The 19,579-nt window shown below is 43.9% G+C and overlaps 1 protein-coding gene across 1 annotated transcript in view; it reads left to right on the top strand.

The window, feature by feature from the left end:
• Positions 1 to 19,464, top strand: part of ulk2 (unc-51 like autophagy activating kinase 2) — an 89,663-nt gene extending 70,199 nt beyond the window's left edge. Inside the window, exons 17-26 of the mRNA XM_079573732.1 lie at positions 1,439 to 1,519; positions 5,939 to 6,198; positions 7,805 to 8,093; positions 9,525 to 9,656; positions 11,822 to 12,048; positions 13,537 to 13,715; positions 14,796 to 14,914; positions 15,015 to 15,172; positions 16,140 to 16,275; positions 19,337 to 19,464. Of these exons, the coding sequence (XP_079429858.1) occupies positions 1,439 to 1,519; positions 5,939 to 6,198; positions 7,805 to 8,093; positions 9,525 to 9,656; positions 11,822 to 12,048; positions 13,537 to 13,715; positions 14,796 to 14,914; positions 15,015 to 15,172; positions 16,140 to 16,275; positions 19,337 to 19,401 (1,646 nt within the window). The 3' untranslated portion in view covers positions 19,402 to 19,464. The remainder of the gene's footprint in view (positions 1 to 1,438; positions 1,520 to 5,938; positions 6,199 to 7,804; positions 8,094 to 9,524; positions 9,657 to 11,821; positions 12,049 to 13,536; positions 13,716 to 14,795; positions 14,915 to 15,014; positions 15,173 to 16,139; positions 16,276 to 19,336) is intronic.
• The last annotated feature ends 115 nt before the right edge of the window (positions 19,465 to 19,579 follow it).

Here is a 19,579-nt window from a genome sequence, read left to right as displayed (position 1 = left end):
CTACACTACCCACAATCCCCCTCTATATACTCTCCCCCCTGGGTCAGAGCGACTACACTACCCACAATCCCCCTCTGTATACTCTCCCCCCTGGGTCAGAGCATCTACACTACCCACAATCCCCCTCTGTACACACTCCCCCCTGGGTCAGAGCATCTACACTACCCACAATCCCCCTCTGTACACTCTCCCCCCTGGGTCAGAGCGACTACACTACCCACAATCCCCCTCTGTACACTCTCCCCCCTGGGTCAGAGCGACTACACTACCCACAATCCCCCTCTGTGTACACTCCCCCCTGGGTCAGAGCGACTACACTACCCACAATCCCCCTCTGTATACTCTCCCCCTTGGGTCAGAGCGACTACACTACCCACAATCCCCCTCTGTATACTCTCCCCTCTGGGTCAGAGCGACTACACTACCCACAATCCCCCTCTGTATACTCTCCCCCCTGGGTCAGAGCGACTACACTGCCCACAATCCCCCTCTGTATACTCTCCCCCCTGGGTCAGAGCAACTACACTACCTACAATCCCCCTCTGTATACTCTCCCCCCTGGGTCAGAGCGACTACACTACCCACAATCCCCCTCTGTATACTCTCCCCCCTGGGTCAGAGCGACTACACTACCCACAATCCTAGACACCACTGTCTATTTTCTCTAAATCAGAACTACATTACCCATAATGCCCCAGAGTCCCTCCACAATTTTAATGCTGTTGGTCATCAAAGTTTAAAAGACAAAAAAAAAAAAAAAAAAAAAGGAAATTTTGGGCCAAAAATTAGGGGGAACATTAAAAAAAAATAATTAATAAAATAAAATAATAAAAATTGGGTAAAAAACACAAAAAAAGGTTAAATTGGGGAAAATGTAGGGAAAATTAGAAAAAAATGGAAGAAAAAAAAATGTTCAAAGTCTTTTCTGCTCTTTTGTCGTTAAATAAGTTTCTTGGCTGTTTCATCTCAAACAAATGATACAAATGCAAAGAAATTAAATGGAAGGAAAAGGAATAAATCAACATAATTAATCTGCTTTATGGTTCTTTATGACAAATAATTTAGCACAGGTATCGAAAACCAAGTATTGTGAAAGTACCGGTATAGAAAAAAAACCTTTACTCAGCCCTTCCCTTTACCCGTTTTCTCACACATTTCCCTTTAAAGGGACTAGATGCAAGTCATTTTATACTCACTACTGCCACCTCAGGTCATACATGTAACTGCAGCTTCTATTTTAAGCTCGTGCCTGACGCTTCAGACCTTAAGTAACACCTTTCTTAGTGACACACGTGAGGACATGGCTGGAACATGTAGGGGGAGGAAAATACATAATTTTAACATTTTTAAACTCCGTATCGTCCCTTTAACATTTGAGATTCTGCTTTTTTTTCTTTGTGGATTTCTGAAAGTATTTAAAGTGTGTCTGTGTTTGCAGTGGGGACGATCCCGGAGCAGCTCGGCCAGTGCTGCTGTCACCTGCAGAGCCACGAGCCGCGCAGCCGCAGCTCGTCTGGAGGTACTGCTATAAATACTAATACTAATACTACTACTAATACTACTACTAATACTACTGCTACTAATACTACTACTAATTAGTGATGCACGATGATGCCAATTTGAACCGATAACCGATAATTCCGCATGTCCCGATACCGATGACCGATAATGACACTGATAATTATGTATATATATTTGCACTTTATTTTGTGACAAGAACTCAATGTAACGGTTCACAGTTCTGCCCAAATGTGTTAAAGCAGTACTAAGTAACTCTTCCCCCTAGAGGCCATAAGCGCAACTGCAGGTGTCGTAGCAAGTTACGATTTTTTAATTTATTAATTGTCTTGGAGAGTAAATACTACGCTGACAGAAAAGGCAAAGGAACAGAGGGTTACTGTGCATCCAATTATACAACGGAAATATTTTTTTTCACTCAAACTTGGCTGTAAATACTGTTTAAAGTGACGTTAGCCCGCAGTTAGCTTTGCCCGTTAGCCTGTTAGCTTCGTGATTCCATTAGTGTGTGTTGCTTTCTCCGCACCGGGGGCAGTCAAGTTGCAAACATGGTTTTCTGGCCAGAGACACCAGGGGGAGATGAAAGACCCTCCAATCATCCCATAAACACTTTTATTACCCCCAGAGGGACTACGAAAAGGATTTATTAAGGTAAATAAGTTACTTAGTACTGCTTTAATTCTACCAAGCAATATACAAGTGTATAAATATAAATCAAATAATGAGTTTTACTTTGGGTTTGAGTCTCCACCTTTTTCTAAAGCTCTTTGTTTTTACAGTTCCATCATCTGAGCAGGTCTGTATCTGCTCATCTGTGTCACATCTTATTAAAAAATATATATATATTACTACTACTGCTACTTCCTTCCTAGTATTTTTCATTTTGTTGACATCATACTAATGAATTCTTATTTACAATACTGGAATATAGACAGTATTATAGTATTTCACTGAGTCTAGAGGCGTCTCTGACATGAGAGAGAAGTGATGCCAAATCTGTGACAGATTCTGACTAATAATACGATACTACAGCACAAAAACAAGACTCTCTCCTGCACTGGGCTCATTTATGCGTTTGTGACGAGCAGCGCGGCTCATTTCATCAAAGTAAAACTTCTCTCGTTCATAGCTCTTCAATCTCGGGGCTGTCGTGTTTATTTTATCAGAAATACAAAGATAATTCATGTGTTTATAGTCTCCGCTCTGTTCCAGTAACTTACGTGAGCGGATCCGCGGTTTGCATTTCCTCATCTTTTTCTCATTTTGTTGCGGTGCTAATGTTGAAGTGACTTCGATGTAAAAAGTCGAAAAACTCTTCCTTCGCGGAGAGCGCCTGCACAGCTGTTTCGCTGGAATACTCGTCGTATTTTTCAGCTAAAACCGTGCAGAAGTCGGCCGTGGAGGGCGTATATCTGCTGCTGTAAATGTGCTGTCCTGAGTCTGCAGCAGCTCCGGGCTGCAGGACGAGTGGCGCCGCCGAGAGAGAAAGGCAGCGAGCTGGAGCCGCAGATTCAATGTCATTTTTGCTTATAATTATCGGGCCTAATTATCGGCCAATTTTTTTTTATCGGCTTTATCGGGGATGGCGCCAAAATGCCGAGATATTATCGTGCATCCCTACTACTAATACGACTACTACTACTACTACTGCTACTACTGCTACTACTGCTACTACTACTACTACTACTGCTACTACTGCTACTACTGCTACTACTGCTACTACTGCTACTACTGCTACTACTGCTACTACTACTACTACTACTGCTACTACTGCTACTACTGCTACTACTGCTGCTACTACTGCTACTACTGCTACTGCTACTACTGCTACTACTGCTACTACTGCTACTACTACTACTACTGCTGCTACTGCTGCTACTGCTGCTACTGCTGCTACTGCTACTACTGCTACTACTGCTACTACTACTGCTACTACTGCTACTACTACTACTACTACTGCTACTACTGCTACTACTGCTACTACTGCTACTACTGCTACTACTGCTACTACTACTACTACTACTGCTACTACTGCTACTACTGCTACTACTGCTGCTACTACTGCTACTACTGCTACTACTGCTACTACTGCTGCTACTACTGCTACTACTGCTACTACTACTGCTACTACTGCTACTACTGCTACTACTGCTACTACTGCTACTACTGCTACTACTACTGCTACTACTGCTACTACTACTACTGCTACTACTGCTACTACTACTACTACTGCTACTACTGCTACTACTGCTACTACTGCTACTACTGCTACTACTGCTACTACTGCTGCTACTACTGCTACTACTGCTACTACTGCTACTACTGCTACTACTGCTACTACTACTGCTACTACTACTGCTACTACTGCTACTACTGCTACTACTGCTACTGCTACTACTGCTACTACTACTGCTACTACTACTGCTACTACTACTGCTACTACTGCTACTGCTGCTACTGCTACTACTGCTACTACTGCTACTACTACTGCTACTACTGCTACTACTGCTACTACTACTGCTGCTACTGCTACTACTGCTACTACTGCTGCTACTACTGCTACTACTGCTACTGCTGCTACTACTGCTACTGCTACTACTGCTACTGCTACTACTGCTACTACTGCTACTACTGCTACTACTGCTACTGCTACTACTGCTACTACTGCTACTGCTACTACTGCTACTACTGCTACTACTGCTACTGCTACTATTGCTACTACTGCTACTGCTACTACTGCTACTACTACTACTGCTACTACTGCTACTACTGCTGCTACTGCTGTTAGCACTTCACACCTTTCCTGTTCCTTTACTAAGACCTGTAATCTGCTGTGATTTCTTCGAGTTCCCCATGATTGACAAGCGTATTAATCATATTTACTGAAGACTGTGGTGGACAGTGAGTTCCTGTTAGATGATAACGGCTCATCTTTAATGAAATGAACATGAAATGAATGTCTCAGTTTTTCTTAAGCGCCATGTTGTATTTTCTTTCCTTGTAGCCTTGTTAGAGGAATCCTCGGTTTATTGTGACCGTGTCCCTTCGGTCTTTCTCCAAAACGGGACAAATCACCCGGCTCTCGCGCGTCATCGTCTCTGAAGTATAAATAACTGGTCCCTCTCTTCACAAACACAGCAGAGCCGCTGAAACTGCGGCGTCAGGAAGTTTTAAACACGGACTTTGACTCACGATGAATCACTCGGTCAACAACAAATCTGGACAAAGCGCTCTGTGAACTCGGGCTATTTTTGTCAACAACTAATTCCCAGCAGCCGCTAAAGAAAAGGCCTTGAAACCTCTTACATTCATTTAGGATTAACTTAACCTCTTAACTCCCGCCTGAACCGAGAGGATCTTTTTCCTCATGTCATCAGATTATTTTTTCATCATTTTTTTGTTGGGTATTCAACTCATGTGTGTAACTTTTTTTGTCATTTTTTTTGGATCATTTTTTGTCATTTTTTTTGTCACATTTTTGTCACATTTTTGTCACATTTTTTGTCACATTTTTGTCATTTTTTGTCACATTTTTGTCACATTTTTGTCATTTTTTGTCACATTTTTATCATTTTTTGTGTGACATTTTTGTCATTTTTTTGTCACATTTTTGTCCATTTTTTATAAATTTATTGTCATTTTTTGTCAAATTTTTGTCATTTTTTGTCACATTTTTGTCATTTCTTGTCAAATTTTTATCATTTTTTTGTGACATTTTTGTGACATTTTTGTCACATTTTTTTGTCATATTTTGTCACATTTTTGTCATTTTTTGTCAAATTTTTATCATTTTTTTTGTCACATTTTTGTCACATTTTTGTCCATTTTTTATCAATTTTTTGTCATTTTTTGTCATTTTTTTTATCATTTATTTGTCATTTTTTTGGGGTCATTTTTTGTCATATTTTTGTCATTTTTTGTCAAATTTTTGTCATTTTTTGTCACATTTTTATCATTTTTTTGTGACATTTTTGTGACATTTTTGTCACATTTTTTTGTCATTTTTTGTCACATTTTTTTGTCATTTTTTGTCACATTTTTGTCATTTTTTGTCAAATTGTTATCATTTTTTTGTCATTTTTTTTGTCAAATTTTTGTCTTTTTTGTCACATTTTTGTCACATTTTTGTCACATTTTTGTCATATTTTTGTCCATTTTTTATCATTTTTTTGTCATTTTTTGTCAATTTTTTGTCAATTTTTTTCATTTTTTTGTCACATTTTTGTAATTTTTTGTCAATGTTTTCTCACTTTTTTGTCACATTTCCATCCTTGTTTTTGTCTCAGTTTTGTTGCTATTTTCTCACCTTTTTTCCAGAAGCTTTTGGACTGGGGTAAAGCCAAACTGGAGAAAATGTGCTCTGTTCAGGTGGGAGTTAAGGGGTTAATTAATTAAAGCATCCCTCCCCGTGTCTCTGCAGGTTCCCCCGTCCCGTCCTCGCAGATGCTGGGGGCGCGGCTCCAGAGCGCCCCCACCCTGTCGGACATGTACCAGACCCGTCAGAAGCTCCACAAGCAGCTGTCGGACCCGGTGCAGCCCACGGCCTCCTGCTCGCACTCTCCACAGACGGGACGCCCCACGCTCAACCTGGGCTCCTCCCCCACCAAGCTGCTAGGCTCCTCCCCCCGCACCTCCGACTGGAAAACGCCGCTGCCGACCATCATCGGGTCGCCCACCAAGGTCAGACACGCCCCTCGGTGATGACGCGGCTTTAGCTCGTCATAATGAGTCCTGGTCCCGTTACTTTTAGTTTAGATACTGTTGCTTTAAAGGGATATTTCAGGATTTTTGACATAGGGCCTCATTTCCTAGTTATCCAGAGTGTTGCTGATTTCTTGAGATATTTTTTTTTGTAATTCATGCAGTTCTTATATTTGAAGAGTTTCGTAGCGCTAGGCTAATGCAAGGCTAGTGCATTTCTATGGTATCAGCTAGCCTGCATTAAAAACAGTGTGACCCGCTCCACAGAGCACCTGAGGCAAATCACTTATAACACCAGACTAACCATGTAAATGTTTATATATGTGATCGGATACGATGATACGATTGGCTACGGCTCCGTGCAGACACACATGAGAGATATTCAGCACAATAAACGACTCTGGACGATCGTCAACCACACCTCTCCTACCAGAAAATGAATTGGTGGTAAATATCACTTGTGATTTTAGTCAGGCGTGCAAAATTGTGGGGAAAAATCGGGGAAAATGCACTACAAAAAGTAAATATCAAGCTTTGGCTTTAATGACTTGAATTGAGGAAATGTATCGTGTTTTGAGCGGTTTTCACTCATTTAGACACTTTTTCTGATCGGACCAAGTTTACTTTGCTTGTTTGTGGACATTTCAGACCAGTTCTAGGGTAAATCTCGCTTGAAATAAGAAAGTAAAATTGCCAATGAGATGAAACCAATTTTCTTTCCCCATTGGCAAAGAAAATGACCTGAAATAAGGACGAAACGTATCGAAACGAGTCAGAAACATCTCAGAACAAGTTAAATAATCTAAGACAAATGCCCAACAACTTCTTAACTAGTCAAAACAACTAAAATTTGGATTATTATGCTCAAATTGAGATGTTTATACTGATCTAGTTAAATTCTTTTTGCAGTGTGGGGCAAAAATGTTTAAAAAATTGGGAAATTTTAGGGTAAATTTGGGATAAAATAAGGAAAATATTGGTAATAAAAGTTGGTCAAAATGAGGAAAAATGGAAAAATATATAGAGGAAAATATTGGGGGAAAGGAAAAAGAAAAGAAAAATTAAATTGGGGGGGAAATGAGTAAAAAATCTAGGGAAAAAGATTGGCAATAATGAGGAAAAAATGGCGGGGGGAGAAAATAGGGAAAATTTTAGTATTAAAGAATTGTAAACAAAACAAGTCAACAAACTGGGAAAAATGGGGCAAAATTTTAGAAAAAAATATTTATGTGAACGGAACTTTTTCCTGCGTTGTCACTTAAAAAAAAAAAAAAAATCCATTCGTTTTTTTTTTTTACTCTTGTCACTTTTTCATCACTTTTTCTTACAGTTTTGTTGCAGTTTTGACACTTTTTTCAAGAAGCTTTTAGATTTGGGTAAAGCCAAACTGGACCAAATGTGCTCGGTTCATGTGTCCCAGGACCAACAGCATCAAAACTATCATTATTGTCTCACCTGGTTCAGCTCTAACAGTCCAGTTCTCATCCTGCCGCACTGTCCTATTTCCTGTAGACGGGACAGGATGAAGATTAGACTTTTCCCGCAGTGTCTCCTCTTAATTTACTTTTTCCTCCTTGATTTCCAGACCATCTCTGCTCCGTTTAAGATCCCCAAGACCCAGGCGTCGTGTAACCTCATGGCTCTGGCCGACGGTCCGGCCCCGACCAAGACCGTGGCCGAGTCCAGGGAGATGTGCCTGCACCACTGCGGCGCGTACACGGGGGGGCGCCCCAGCGCTCCGGAGGGCACGCGGACCTTCGGGAGGTCCGTGAGCACGGGCCGTCTGTCGGACCCGCCCATCAGGATCACCCTGGGGGGACAAGCGTATCAGGGCAGCACGGACAGCCTGAACACCGAGAGGCCCATGGACACAGGTAACAAGACCCTCCAGACCCTCCACACCCTCCAGCCCCTCCAGCCCCTCCAGCCCCTCCAGCCCCTCCACACCCTCCACACCCTCCACACCCTCCACACCCTCCACACCCTCCAGCCCCTCCAGCCCCTCCAGCCCCTCCAGCCCCTCCACACCCTCCACACCCTCCACACCCTCCACACCCTCCACACCCTCCAGACCCTCCAGACCCTCCAGACCCTCCATACTACATCTTTTATACCAAACATTTATGAAAAATACAAGAATTATGGCTTTAAACCAACTCTATGGTCCTTATGGTGGGAGCTGACATTGCTGTAATACCGCCCCCTGGTGGCCGGGGGCGACTCCAAGAGACACTTTGCCTGGCCTGCCAAACTACATGCTTTTTCATAGATATTTCAAAGACATAAAGTCTGGGAGCAGCTTAAACTCAACGATTTCCCGGTGGGCGTGATTGACAGACGGCATCAACCAATCAGAGCAAGGCTAGATACGTCGCAGCAACAAGTGTCAGGAAGCCTTTCCAAAAACGTCCTTGTTTACGAGGAACGCTTCGAACGCTGTTTCTTGCTACAGTTTTAGGGATTACTTTTTTTTTCTCCAAATGATTTAAAACAGACGAAAGAGCAGGAGAAAACATCATATCACTCGCCGCGCACGCCATCTCTATTGTTTTGGTAGAGTGTGGTAGCGGCTTCCGCGTCTTGGGGGAATGAAGTCCCGCTTCTCGGTGCGTGATTGGACCGACGTGGGTAAAATTGTGAAATGATAGGCTGCAAGGAGCTGTCCAGACGGTTCTTCTTTTGAACAGAAAGGAGGAGTGTCTGACAGGCCAGGGAAAGACACAACGGCCCCAAAGAGTTTTTATTTTTCTACAAATCGCTATGACCCAGGTGACCACGCTGGGGGAGGTGAAATATTTTTAACCACACAAGTTTTTGTTTATCAGTCTGAAATTTGGAAGCATTTCCGGTGCATTGACTGGCTCCAGAGCCTGTCAATCAAGCTCTGGAGCTCTGTGGAGGCTCCGCCCACTCATGGAGAGCAGGGCACATGGAATGGCACAATGGAACATTAAAGTTCTAAACACCAAAAAATACAGACGTTCATGAAAGTTGAAGTTTAGCAAATAAATACAGTGAAGTATCTTTTACTCTGCTCTTATTTATTCTGCTGTTGCACACAAGATTATTGATATTGTCCATTTCTCTTTGAACACAACACAAGGGTGGCGTGTGGAGGGGAGTGAGGGTGAGGGTGAGGGGGCAGAGGAGAGTTAAAAACTTGCACAATTTGTCAAATTTACTTCAAAAGTAAATCAAAGTTTGGCTGTCCCTCGGTTTATTCTGATGTTCTCAACTCTTCAGATGATGAATGTGTGGGTTTGTAAAGGTTTGTGGCTTTAACAATATCGTCTGTCCCGCTGCAGCTCCCGCCGGGTGTGGCCTGGTCCACGCAGGCTCCAGTCCCAGGACGGTGATGTTCACTGTGGGCTCCCCCCCGAAGAGCAACACCCCCCCGACCTGCTCCCACCTGGGCTCGCGGCCACGGACCACCTCAGGTACCACGCTGGAGCTGTTATTACTACTTTCTACTACTTTTATGCACTAATACTTATCCAAAGGTCAGCTCACACGACACGACTTTTATGCCCGATTTCGCTCTAATTCTCAGTCGTGCCGAGTCTAGTCGAGTCGCGTCTCGTCGAAGGCGGTCACACAGTCGGGTCGTGTAGTGTGGGGGGGTAGAAAGACGCGACTAGACTCCAGTCGTAGGAAATCAAACAACAACACAAGTAGATTCCACGTTACATTCGCTCCAGGATTCATTTTCAGCCTTAATCCGGTTCTGGCCGTTTTGGGGTTAACATGTTTTTGATGTAACTGAGAAATACATGAGCTCGTTCTCTAACAACTCGCCTCAAAGGGCACACGGTTTGGTCATGGATCAGGCTAGGACCAGTTTGGTATCGGGGGGGAAAGGTTTATGTACTTTCCTGTACCTTTAGATCCAAGTTTATTTTATGCTGGTCCAGGGACAGTATTAAACTTTGTTATTTCAGCTCAAATAAAGGATTTTTCCCACAATTTTTGCCTTTATTTTAATTTTATTTTATTCCAATTTTTTTATTGTTATTTTTATTTTATTTTATTTTTTATTTTTATTTTTATTTTTATTTTTATTTTTATTTTTATTTTTATTTTTATTTTTATTTTTATTTTTATTTTTATTTTTATTTTTATTTTATTTAAATTTATTTTATTTATTTTTTATTTATTTTTATTTAATTTATTGTTTATTGTTTATTGTTTATTGTTTATTGTTTATTGTTTATTTTTATTTTTATTTTTATTTTTATTTTTATTTTTATTTTTATTTATTAGCTTTATTTAACCAGGTAGAAACAACGCCAATTTTTCTTATTTTGGGTGATTTTACCGTCCCAAACGTGAATGACAGAGAGATATAAAGACAGAAAAACACCGCCGCGCCTCCTTTTTTCACTTCTCTGTTAAACCAGCGGCACAAACAACTCATTTCATGGCCACAGCCCCACACATGAAACAGCACAACTTTATATCACCAAATGTTCACGACAAACACCTTTTCCAGCTACATTTCAACCACGAACAGAGTTTAGCGGCACTTACTGAGTTTGGAGACGAACTGTTTAGCTTCACCTCGTCGCTAACGGCGGCTAACGGCGGCTAACGGAGGCTAACGGCGGCTAACGGCGGCTAGCCTCCCCACTTTCTCCTCCGTCTCCTCCGCTCCGCTTAAGAGATGTTTGTCTAGTCAAGATGTGAAGTTTTATTACACAATGCATTCCGGAGAAGTTACACATGACACGAGTTCATGTTAAGCTCTGCCCTGCTCAGTTTGGCATCACCTTTTATAAGGCGAGCACCACAGACACAGCAGCAGGACCGGGGTCATACACAACAGAGGAAAGCCCAGACACACATAGAAATGGTAATACATTTGGAGATGTTAATGCAGCCACCAAAAGGCACTTTGCATGGGAATGAAATCAGGCTGGCAGAGGAGATCTTTGTCATGTTGGGGAGATGGGCCATGTGGGCCCTATTGTCTAGAAGTGTGAGGTGCTCGTCTGGAGTCCAGGAAAGGCCGGTCTCTCTACCTGGTTTAGTCAAAGGCCCAGCAGGGGACCCAGCAACAGGACGCCAGTGTGGTCACCAACTTAACTGATTAAAAGTGTCATAACAGTCCCGCTTCTTCCTGTCGCCAACTTTTATCTCCATTTGACAGAACTATAGCCAAGTTGAAGCTTCGTAGTAGCAGTAAGCTAGCGCTGCGGTGTTGTGACATTGTTGACACCGTTGACCAATCGGGACCCGCACACGTTTCCCACGCTCACAAACACAGGCCTGTCTTTGCGGATTTGGGGTCAGTTTTGGAAGCCGTAGAGACGACAGACGCGCTGTGTTATAAAACATCAGCTGTTTGTCAGAATCGTGTGTCGCTCTTACGATTCTGAGTCGTTAAGTGTGAACCCCCAGACGTTCTAATCGCACTGAATCCAGTCGTGTAGTGTGGACCCCCCATTCTATATAAAATCGTTTACCACTAGAAAAGTCGTGTAGTGTGTGCTGACCTTAAAGCAAAATATGAAAAGTTTTGTACATTTACACAAACAAACTGCAGAAGATCCAGAAGAAGCACTTTTCAGTCCGATCTGAGCCTGACTCCTCTGTCTCTCCTCAGTGGGCTCCAACAGCTCGGGCGGCTCGCTCTGCTCCACCAGTGGGAGGGTGTGGGTGGGCTCGCCTCCCTCCGGCATGGCCCTGGGCTCCTCTCCACCGGGGGGCGCCACAGCGCCGGAGCCGGGGCCCAGCAGCCTGAGGTACGTGCCGTACGGGACGTCTCCGCCCAGTCTGGAGGGATTCATCACCTTCGAGGCGCCGGAGCTGCCGGAGGAGACGCTGATGGAGGTGAGAGGGTCTGAGGGTCTGTGGGAGGTCTGAGAGGGACTGAGAGAGTCTGTGGGGGTCTGAGGGAGGTCTGAGGGAGTCTGAGAGGGTCTGAGAGGGTCTGAGGGGGTCTGAGGGAGGTCTGAGGGAGGTCTGAGAGGGTCTGAGGGGGTCTGAGGGAGTCTGAGGGAGGTCTGAGAGGGTCTGAGAGGGTCTGAGGGGGTCTGAGGGGGTCTGAGGTGGTCTGAGGGAGGTCTGAGGGAGGTCTGAGAGGGACTGAGAGAGTCTGTGGTAGTCTGAGGGAGGTCTGAGGGAGGTCTGAGAGGGACTGAGAGAGTCTGTGGGAGTCTGAGGGAGGTCTGAGGGAGGTCTGAGAGGGACTGAGGGAGGTCTGAGAGAGTCTGAGGGAGGTCTGAGAGGGTCTGAGAGGGTCTGAGAGGGTCTGAGGGGGTCTGAGGGGGTCTGAGGGGGTCTGAGGGAGGTCTGAGAGGGTCTGAGAGGGTCTGAGAGGGTCTGAGGGGGTCTGAGGGAGTCTGAGGGGGTGTGAGGGAGGTCTGAGAGGGTCTGAGGGAGTCTGAGGGAGGTCTGAGGGGGTGTGAGGGAGGTCTGAGAGGGTCTGAGGGAGGTCTGAGAGAGTCTGAGAGAGTCTGAAGGAGTCTGAGAGAGTCTGAGAGGGTCTGAGGGGGGTCTGAGAGGGTCTGAGAGAGTCTGAGAGGGTCTGAGAGGGTCTGAGGGAGTCTGAGAGGGTCTGAGAGGGTCTGAGGGAGTCTGAGGGGGTCTGAGGGGGTCTGAGGGAGTCTGAGAGGGTCTGAGGGGGTGTGAGGGAGGTCTGAGGGGGTCTGAGGGAGGTCTGAGAGGGTCTGAGGGAGTCTGAGGGAGGTCTGAGGGGGTCTGAGGGGGTCTGAGAGGGTCTGAGAGGGTCTGAGGGAGGTCTGAGAGGGTCTGAGAGGGTCTGAGGGAGGTCTGAGGGAGTCTGAGAGGGTCTGAGGGGGTGTGAGGGAGGTCTGAGGGGGTCTGAGGGGGTCTGAGGGAGTCTGAGGGAGTCTGAGAGGGTCTGAGGGAGTCTGAGGGAGTCTGAGGGAGTCTGAGAGAGTCTGAGGGGGTCTGAGAGGGTCTGAGAGGGTCTGAGGGGGTCTGAGGGGGACTGAGGGGGTCTGAGGGGGTCTGAGAGGGTCTGAGGAGGTCTGAGGGGGTCTGAGGGGGTCTGAGAGGGTCTGAGGGGGTCTGAGGGAGTCTGTGAGGGTCTGAGGGAGTCTGAGGGGGACTGAGGGAGGTCTGAGGGAGTCTGAGGGGGTCTGAAGGGGACTGAGGGGGTGTGAGAGGGTCTGAGGGGGTCTGAGGGAGTCTGAGAGAGTCTGAGGAAGGTCTGAGAGAGTCTGAGGGGGTCTGAGGGAGTCTGAGAGGGTCTGAGAGGGTCTGAGGGAGGTCTGAGGGGGTCTGAGGGGGTCTGAGTCGGGCGGGGCTAAAACGCTGGGGTCCTAACCTCCGTGTGGTGTTTCCCGTGGGCAGCGCGAGCACACGGACACGCTGCTGCACCTGCGCATGATGCTGTCCTTCACCGACTGCGTGCTGGAGATGGCGGCCGTGCGAGCGGGAGGGGCGGAGCTGGGCGTGTCGGCCGCCTCGCTGTACCCGCCGCAGGAGAGCGTGGTGGTGGATCAGATCAGCCAACTCAGCAAAGAGTGGGGGTAAGACGCCGCCCGCATGTGCACCACCCGCAACAACAACAACAGTAGATTCCACGTTACATTTGCTCCAGGATTCCAGTTTTCAGCCTTAATCCGGTTCGGGCCGTTTTGGGGATAAGATGATTTTGATGTAACTGAGAAATACATGAGCTCGTTCTCTAACAACTCGCCTCAAACGGTTTGGTCATGGATCGGGCTGGGTGTCTTTAAACAATACCAGTTTGGTATCAGGGGGAAACGTTTAGGTGCTTTCCTTTACCTTTAGATCCAAGTTTATTTTGTGCTGGACCAGGGACAGCATTAAAGGAAGTGACTTGTTATTTCAACTCAAATAAATGATTTTTCCCACTATTTTTGGCTTTATTTTTATTTTTATTTTTATTTAATTTTTATTTAATTGATTTTTATTTTTATTTAATTTTATTTTTATTTTATTTATTTTATTTATTTTATTTATTTTATTTATTTTATTTATTTTATTTATTTTATATTTTTTTTATTTTTTTTATTTTTATTTAATTAAATTTATTTTTATTTTTGTTTATTTTTTTTATGTTTATTTTATTTATTTTATTTATTTTATTTATTTTATTTATTTTATTTATTTTATTTATTTTATTTATTTTATTTTATTTTTATTTTTATTTTTGTTTATTTATTTTTATGTTTATTTTTATTTATTTTTATTTTATTTATTTATTATTATTATTATTATTATTATTATATATTTATTTTAGCTTTATTTAACCAGGTAAAAACTCATTGAGATTTACAATCTTTTACAAGAGTGACCAGTTTTTCTTATTTTCCCAATTCGTTTCCCACATTTTTGCTCATTTTTTTATTACCATTTTTCCCCCAGTTTAATCATAATTTTCCCCCATTTTGGCCCCGTTTTTCACACATTTCTTGACATTCCTCACATAAATGTCCTGTTTTCTGGTTCTAGATGACAAATATTTTGGTGTCAATAGAAAAAGGACCCAGCCTTAGATCAAAACTGACTGAACTGAACTGATCAGATCTGCTTCTGTTTCTTTGGAGTAAATGTCTCTAACGTGCTGGTGCTGCCCCCTACAGGCAGGTGGAGCAGCTGGTCCTGTACATGAAGTCTGCGCAGCTCCTGGCGTCGTCGCTGCATTTGGCCAAAGCTCAGATCAAATCGGCCAAACTCAACCCGTCCAGCGCCGTCAAACAAGGTCCGGCTTTTGTCTGGTTTGGTTCCTCGCCTTTTAGTTTGGTTCCTTGCCCGCCTTTAGTGGCCGACCTCACTCTGTGCGTCTTATCGTTTTCTCCCAGTGGTGAAGAGCCTGAACGAGCGCTACAAAAACTGCATCTCGCTTTGCCGCCGCCTCACCGACAAACTCAACCACTTCTTCTCCGACAAGCAGAGGTTCGTGGACGAGATCAACAGCGTGACGGCGGAGAAGCTCATCTACAACCAGGCCGTGGAGATGGTGAGGGCCTGACTGTCTTCATAAAGCATTACATTGTGTTCTGCTACAGCGGTTCTCTATTTATCGGGGTTACAGCTAACCAAATAATGTCTGAGTCTGTGGGTTTGTTGTGTGGAGTGCCTCAAGGGTCCGTTTTAGGTCCCGTCTTATTTTTGTTGTACTTGATCCCTTTGGGAAAGATCATCCAAAGGTTCAATGATGTTTCTTTCCACCTATTTGCTGACAATATCCAGCTTTACTGTTCCTTTAAACCGTGGGAAAACCAGAAGTTAAACTCTCTGCTCCATTGTCTAGTGGACATAAAACAATGGCTCAGCGATAACTCTTTGCAGCTCAATGCAGACAAAACGGAAACCCTGGTAATCGCACCTGATGGTTCAATTCCAGGGATTAAACAGTTCCTGGGTGACTTAGGCCAGTCTGCGAAACCAAGCCTTCGTAACTTGGGAGTTATTTTTGACAAAGACATGTCATTAGTGCAGCACTGTAAGCAGCTAACCAGGAACTGCTTCTTTCAACTAAGGAACATTTCGAAAATTAGGAATATGGTCTCACGTAATGATCTGGAGCTTATCATCCATCCATGTTTAGACGACTGTAACGGTTTATTTTCATGTCTTTATTAGTGCAAAACTCTGCAGTGAAAATTCCCGCAACAAACAGGACCCACATATCCCCTATTTTAAAACAGCTTCATTGGCTGCCAGTGTCCTTTAGGATCAATTTTAAAATACTTACTTCTTTCTTTCTTTCTTTCTTTCTTTCTTTCTTTCTTTCTTTCTTTCTTTCTTTCTTTCTTTCTTTCTTTCTTTCTTTCTTTCTTTCTTTCTTTCTTTCTTTCTTTCTTTCTTTCTTTCTTTCTTTCTTTCTTTCTTTCTTTCTTTCTTTCTTTCTTTCTTTCTGGCTCCAGTCCCCTCCCTGTAGCAGCTGTTGTTGTTCACACGTCTGGTTCCTTCTTCCTCCACAGGTTCAGTCCGCCGCTCTGGACGAGATGTTCAAACAGACGGAGGACATCGCGTATCGCTACAGTAAAGCCTCCATGTTACTGGACGGACTCTCCAAGATCCTGCAGGACCCGACGGACATCGACAACGTGGTGAAATGTGAGTGAAGTGAACCCAGAGGTCATCCACAGAACCACTTATGTTTTCCACCATTTATGGAGCACGTTGTCTCTGTTTACAGCCTCATTCGAAAGCTAAGGCCGAAAGAACGCACCTCTTCTTCCTTGTTCTTGTTGTGAATATTTTTTGTTGGGTTTTTGCCACGTGTAACAAACGCGACGAAAACATAGGGAAAAAAACCGACAAAAATGCAACGAAGGAAACATGACAAAGATGTAACAAAAATGACGAACACGAGACAAAAAGCGACAAAAACAAGAAAGGACCTTAGGCCTTAGCTTTCAAATGAGGCATTAATATAAGATAAGCCTTTATTGATCTCACAATGGAGACGTTTATTTGTTACATTCAGCTTTTGGAAACACTCAGGGTGAGACAATAGGCAGGAAATGTGAGGGAAAAAAACTATTAATAATAAATAGTGATATCTTATATACAATGACCAAGGACTGTGTGGAGACAAAAAGTGTAAACAGATTTATAATAAAAGGTTTTATAGTCAGTGTGGCAGTGCAGGTTCACAAGGCTTTGCGGTAGCGCTGCTTCTTGCACTGAGGGTGTCTCAGTCTGCCACTGAAAGAGCTGCTCAGCTCCTCTACAGTTACAGCAGTGGGTGGGAGGTGTTGTCCATGATGGAGGTGAGCTTGGCTGATGCCCTCCTGTCCCTCACCTCCTCCACAGAGTCCAGGGGGCCCAGGACAGAGCTGGCCCTCCTGGTCTTGTCCCGCTGTGTGCAGCCCGGGACCCAGCACACGGCAGCGTAGTGGAGAGCAGAGGCTCCGCAGAGTCATAAAGAGTCCTGAGCAGAGGCCGGCTCACTCTGAAGGACCTCAGTCTCCTCTGAAGGACCTCAGTCTCCTCAGAAGGTGGAGGCGACTTTGGTCCTTCTTGTACAGGCCGATTGTCCAGTTTATAGTTGAGGTGAACACGCAGGTTCTTGAAACTGTCCTCCCCCTGGATGTTCAGCGGTGTGTGCGGTCGTGGCCTCCCCTTTAATCAGCGGCGGACTGGCCACATGTCCATTCTGGAAGAGCACAGAAGGACCACTGGCTCTAGGACCACCGGTCTGGCCTCTCACTTCACCTTACCCTTATCCCGGGCGCAACCGAGCTTTACCCAAATCTAAAAGCATAAAAGAAAAGCATCCAAACACAAAAATGTGCTGGAAAAGCAACAAAAACACAACAAAATGTGACGAAAAAATGACGACAAAGCGATGAAAAAACAACAAAAACATGACAAAAAACCAACCAAAAACAAGAGACGAAAAAGCCACGAAAAAGTAATGAAAAATGCAGCAAAAAGCAACTAAAACATGACAAAAATGCAGCGACAACATGACAAGTTACCGTCACTTTTCTAGATTTTAGCTTCCAAATGAGGCGTTGCTCTCCAGTCAAGAAGCCTTTAGATTTGGGTAAAGCCGAACTGGAGAAAATGCTCTCGGTGGTGAGAGGTTAACATATGTATTTGTGGAAGTGTCGCATTTACACTTAATTTGGACCAGGCTGACCAGAGTCCAGGGCTGTTTTTCAGTCCCAGTCGATCACCATCATCACCATTTAGGCCAGGGGTGCCCAAAGTGGGAACAATTAGGTTGGCCCGCCAGAGGGTGACCTACTTTTGCGCCGCATCTGGTCAATAACTCTCTCTCCCGTTCATTCTCAATGGCAAATATAAATGCAGTTCACTTTTTGACCACGAGCGTCAAATTGGGGGCGCTGTTTCACTCCTTTCACAAAGTTAAGGAAACCCTGTTCTGGTGTCTTGGTGTTTATCAATCACAGCGTCGTAGCATCAACTTTCCCATTTTTCCAACTTTTTTTTGCAAAAATCGTTGACATCTATGACTTATAAAAGAATTTATGCTGAACTGACACTTTCAAAATGATATAATATGGCATTTTCTTTGACTTAAAGAAATGAATGAGCTGAAGTCACTGTAGGTACTGCAGGTACAGATGGTGCTGTTGTTTCCATTTTGCTCTATATTGCTACAATAATTGATTTTGTTCTACTAAAACTAGGCTTTTGTAGCATGTTAACCCCTTAACTCCCACCTGAACCGAGCACATTTTCTCCAGTTTGGCTTTACCCCAATCCCAAAGCTTCTGGAAAAAAGCTGTGAAAATGGCAACAAAACTGAGACCAAAACAATGATGGAAATGTGACAAAAAAGTGAGAAAACATTGACAAAAAAGTGACGAAAAATTGATGAAAAAGTGGCAAAAATGTCACAAAAATGTCACAAGAAATAGACAAAAAAATGACAAAAAATTGACAAAAAATAACAAAAATATGATAAAAATTTGATAAAAAATGACAAAAATTTAAGCTGGGGAGGGTTTATTACTAATATTATAATTATTATTATTATTATTTTCTTTTTTGTTTGTTTGTTATTTGTTCCAGGGCTGGTGGGTTTAAAAAAAAAAAAAAAAAAGACATTAAACAAGACTGTGCTTCTTGTAATATAATTGAAGTGTAAGTTGACACTGTTGTAGTGGTTGCATATATGTTTACTGAGTACATCTCACTGTGTCGTCAACCATATAAAGGAGCATGTACCTCAATGTAATTTCTACTATTGGTCTCAATAAAAATATTTGATAAAAAAAAAAAAAAATGGACCAAAAAATGACAAAAAAGTTACAAAAATGAGTTGAATATCCAACAAAAAATGATGGGAAAAAAATCTGATGACGTGAGCAAAAAGATCCTCTCGGTTCAGGCGGGAGTTAAGAGGTTATTTGCATAGATAGAATTAAATGCAGATGTACACCAAAAAAGAAAATAAAGTCACTTTTATTATTTGCAGTTATACGTGTTTCACGCTTGACATCGCCGTGTTTGGCCCGCGACCCACAGGCACTTTTTAACTTTGGCCCTCGGAGACAAAAAGTTTGGGCACCCCTGATTTAGGCTGTAAGCTCTCAGCTCAAGACGCTTTTAGATTTGGGTAAAGCTGGAGAAAATGGGCTCGGTTAAGTTCTGAATATTGCATCTCCAAGCTCCTAATCGTGACCCGTTCTGTTTCCAGATAAAGCCAGTGTGGACCGAAGGATCTCCGCCCTCTGCTACTGCACCGTCACGCTGTACGAGTAGCTCCGCCTCCCGCCGTCTCCACCCGACCACAGGGACCACATCTGCCCCGCCCCCTGCCCCGCCCCCTCCCCCCTCCCCGGCCCGCCCTCCCGCACAGACTGACGAGGCGCCGGATCTCCCTGTAGCAAACCAAGCACCTTCTCCCCCCCCCCCCCCCTCATCTCCTCATCTTCACTGT

This window comes from Gobius niger (genome assembly GCF_951799975.1).
Source record: "Gobius niger genome assembly, chromosome: 1".
NCBI lineage: Eukaryota > Metazoa > Chordata > Actinopteri > Gobiiformes > Gobiidae > Gobius > Gobius niger.
Note: the sequence above shows the minus strand (reverse complement) of the source record. Positions and strands in the feature narration are given on the sequence as shown.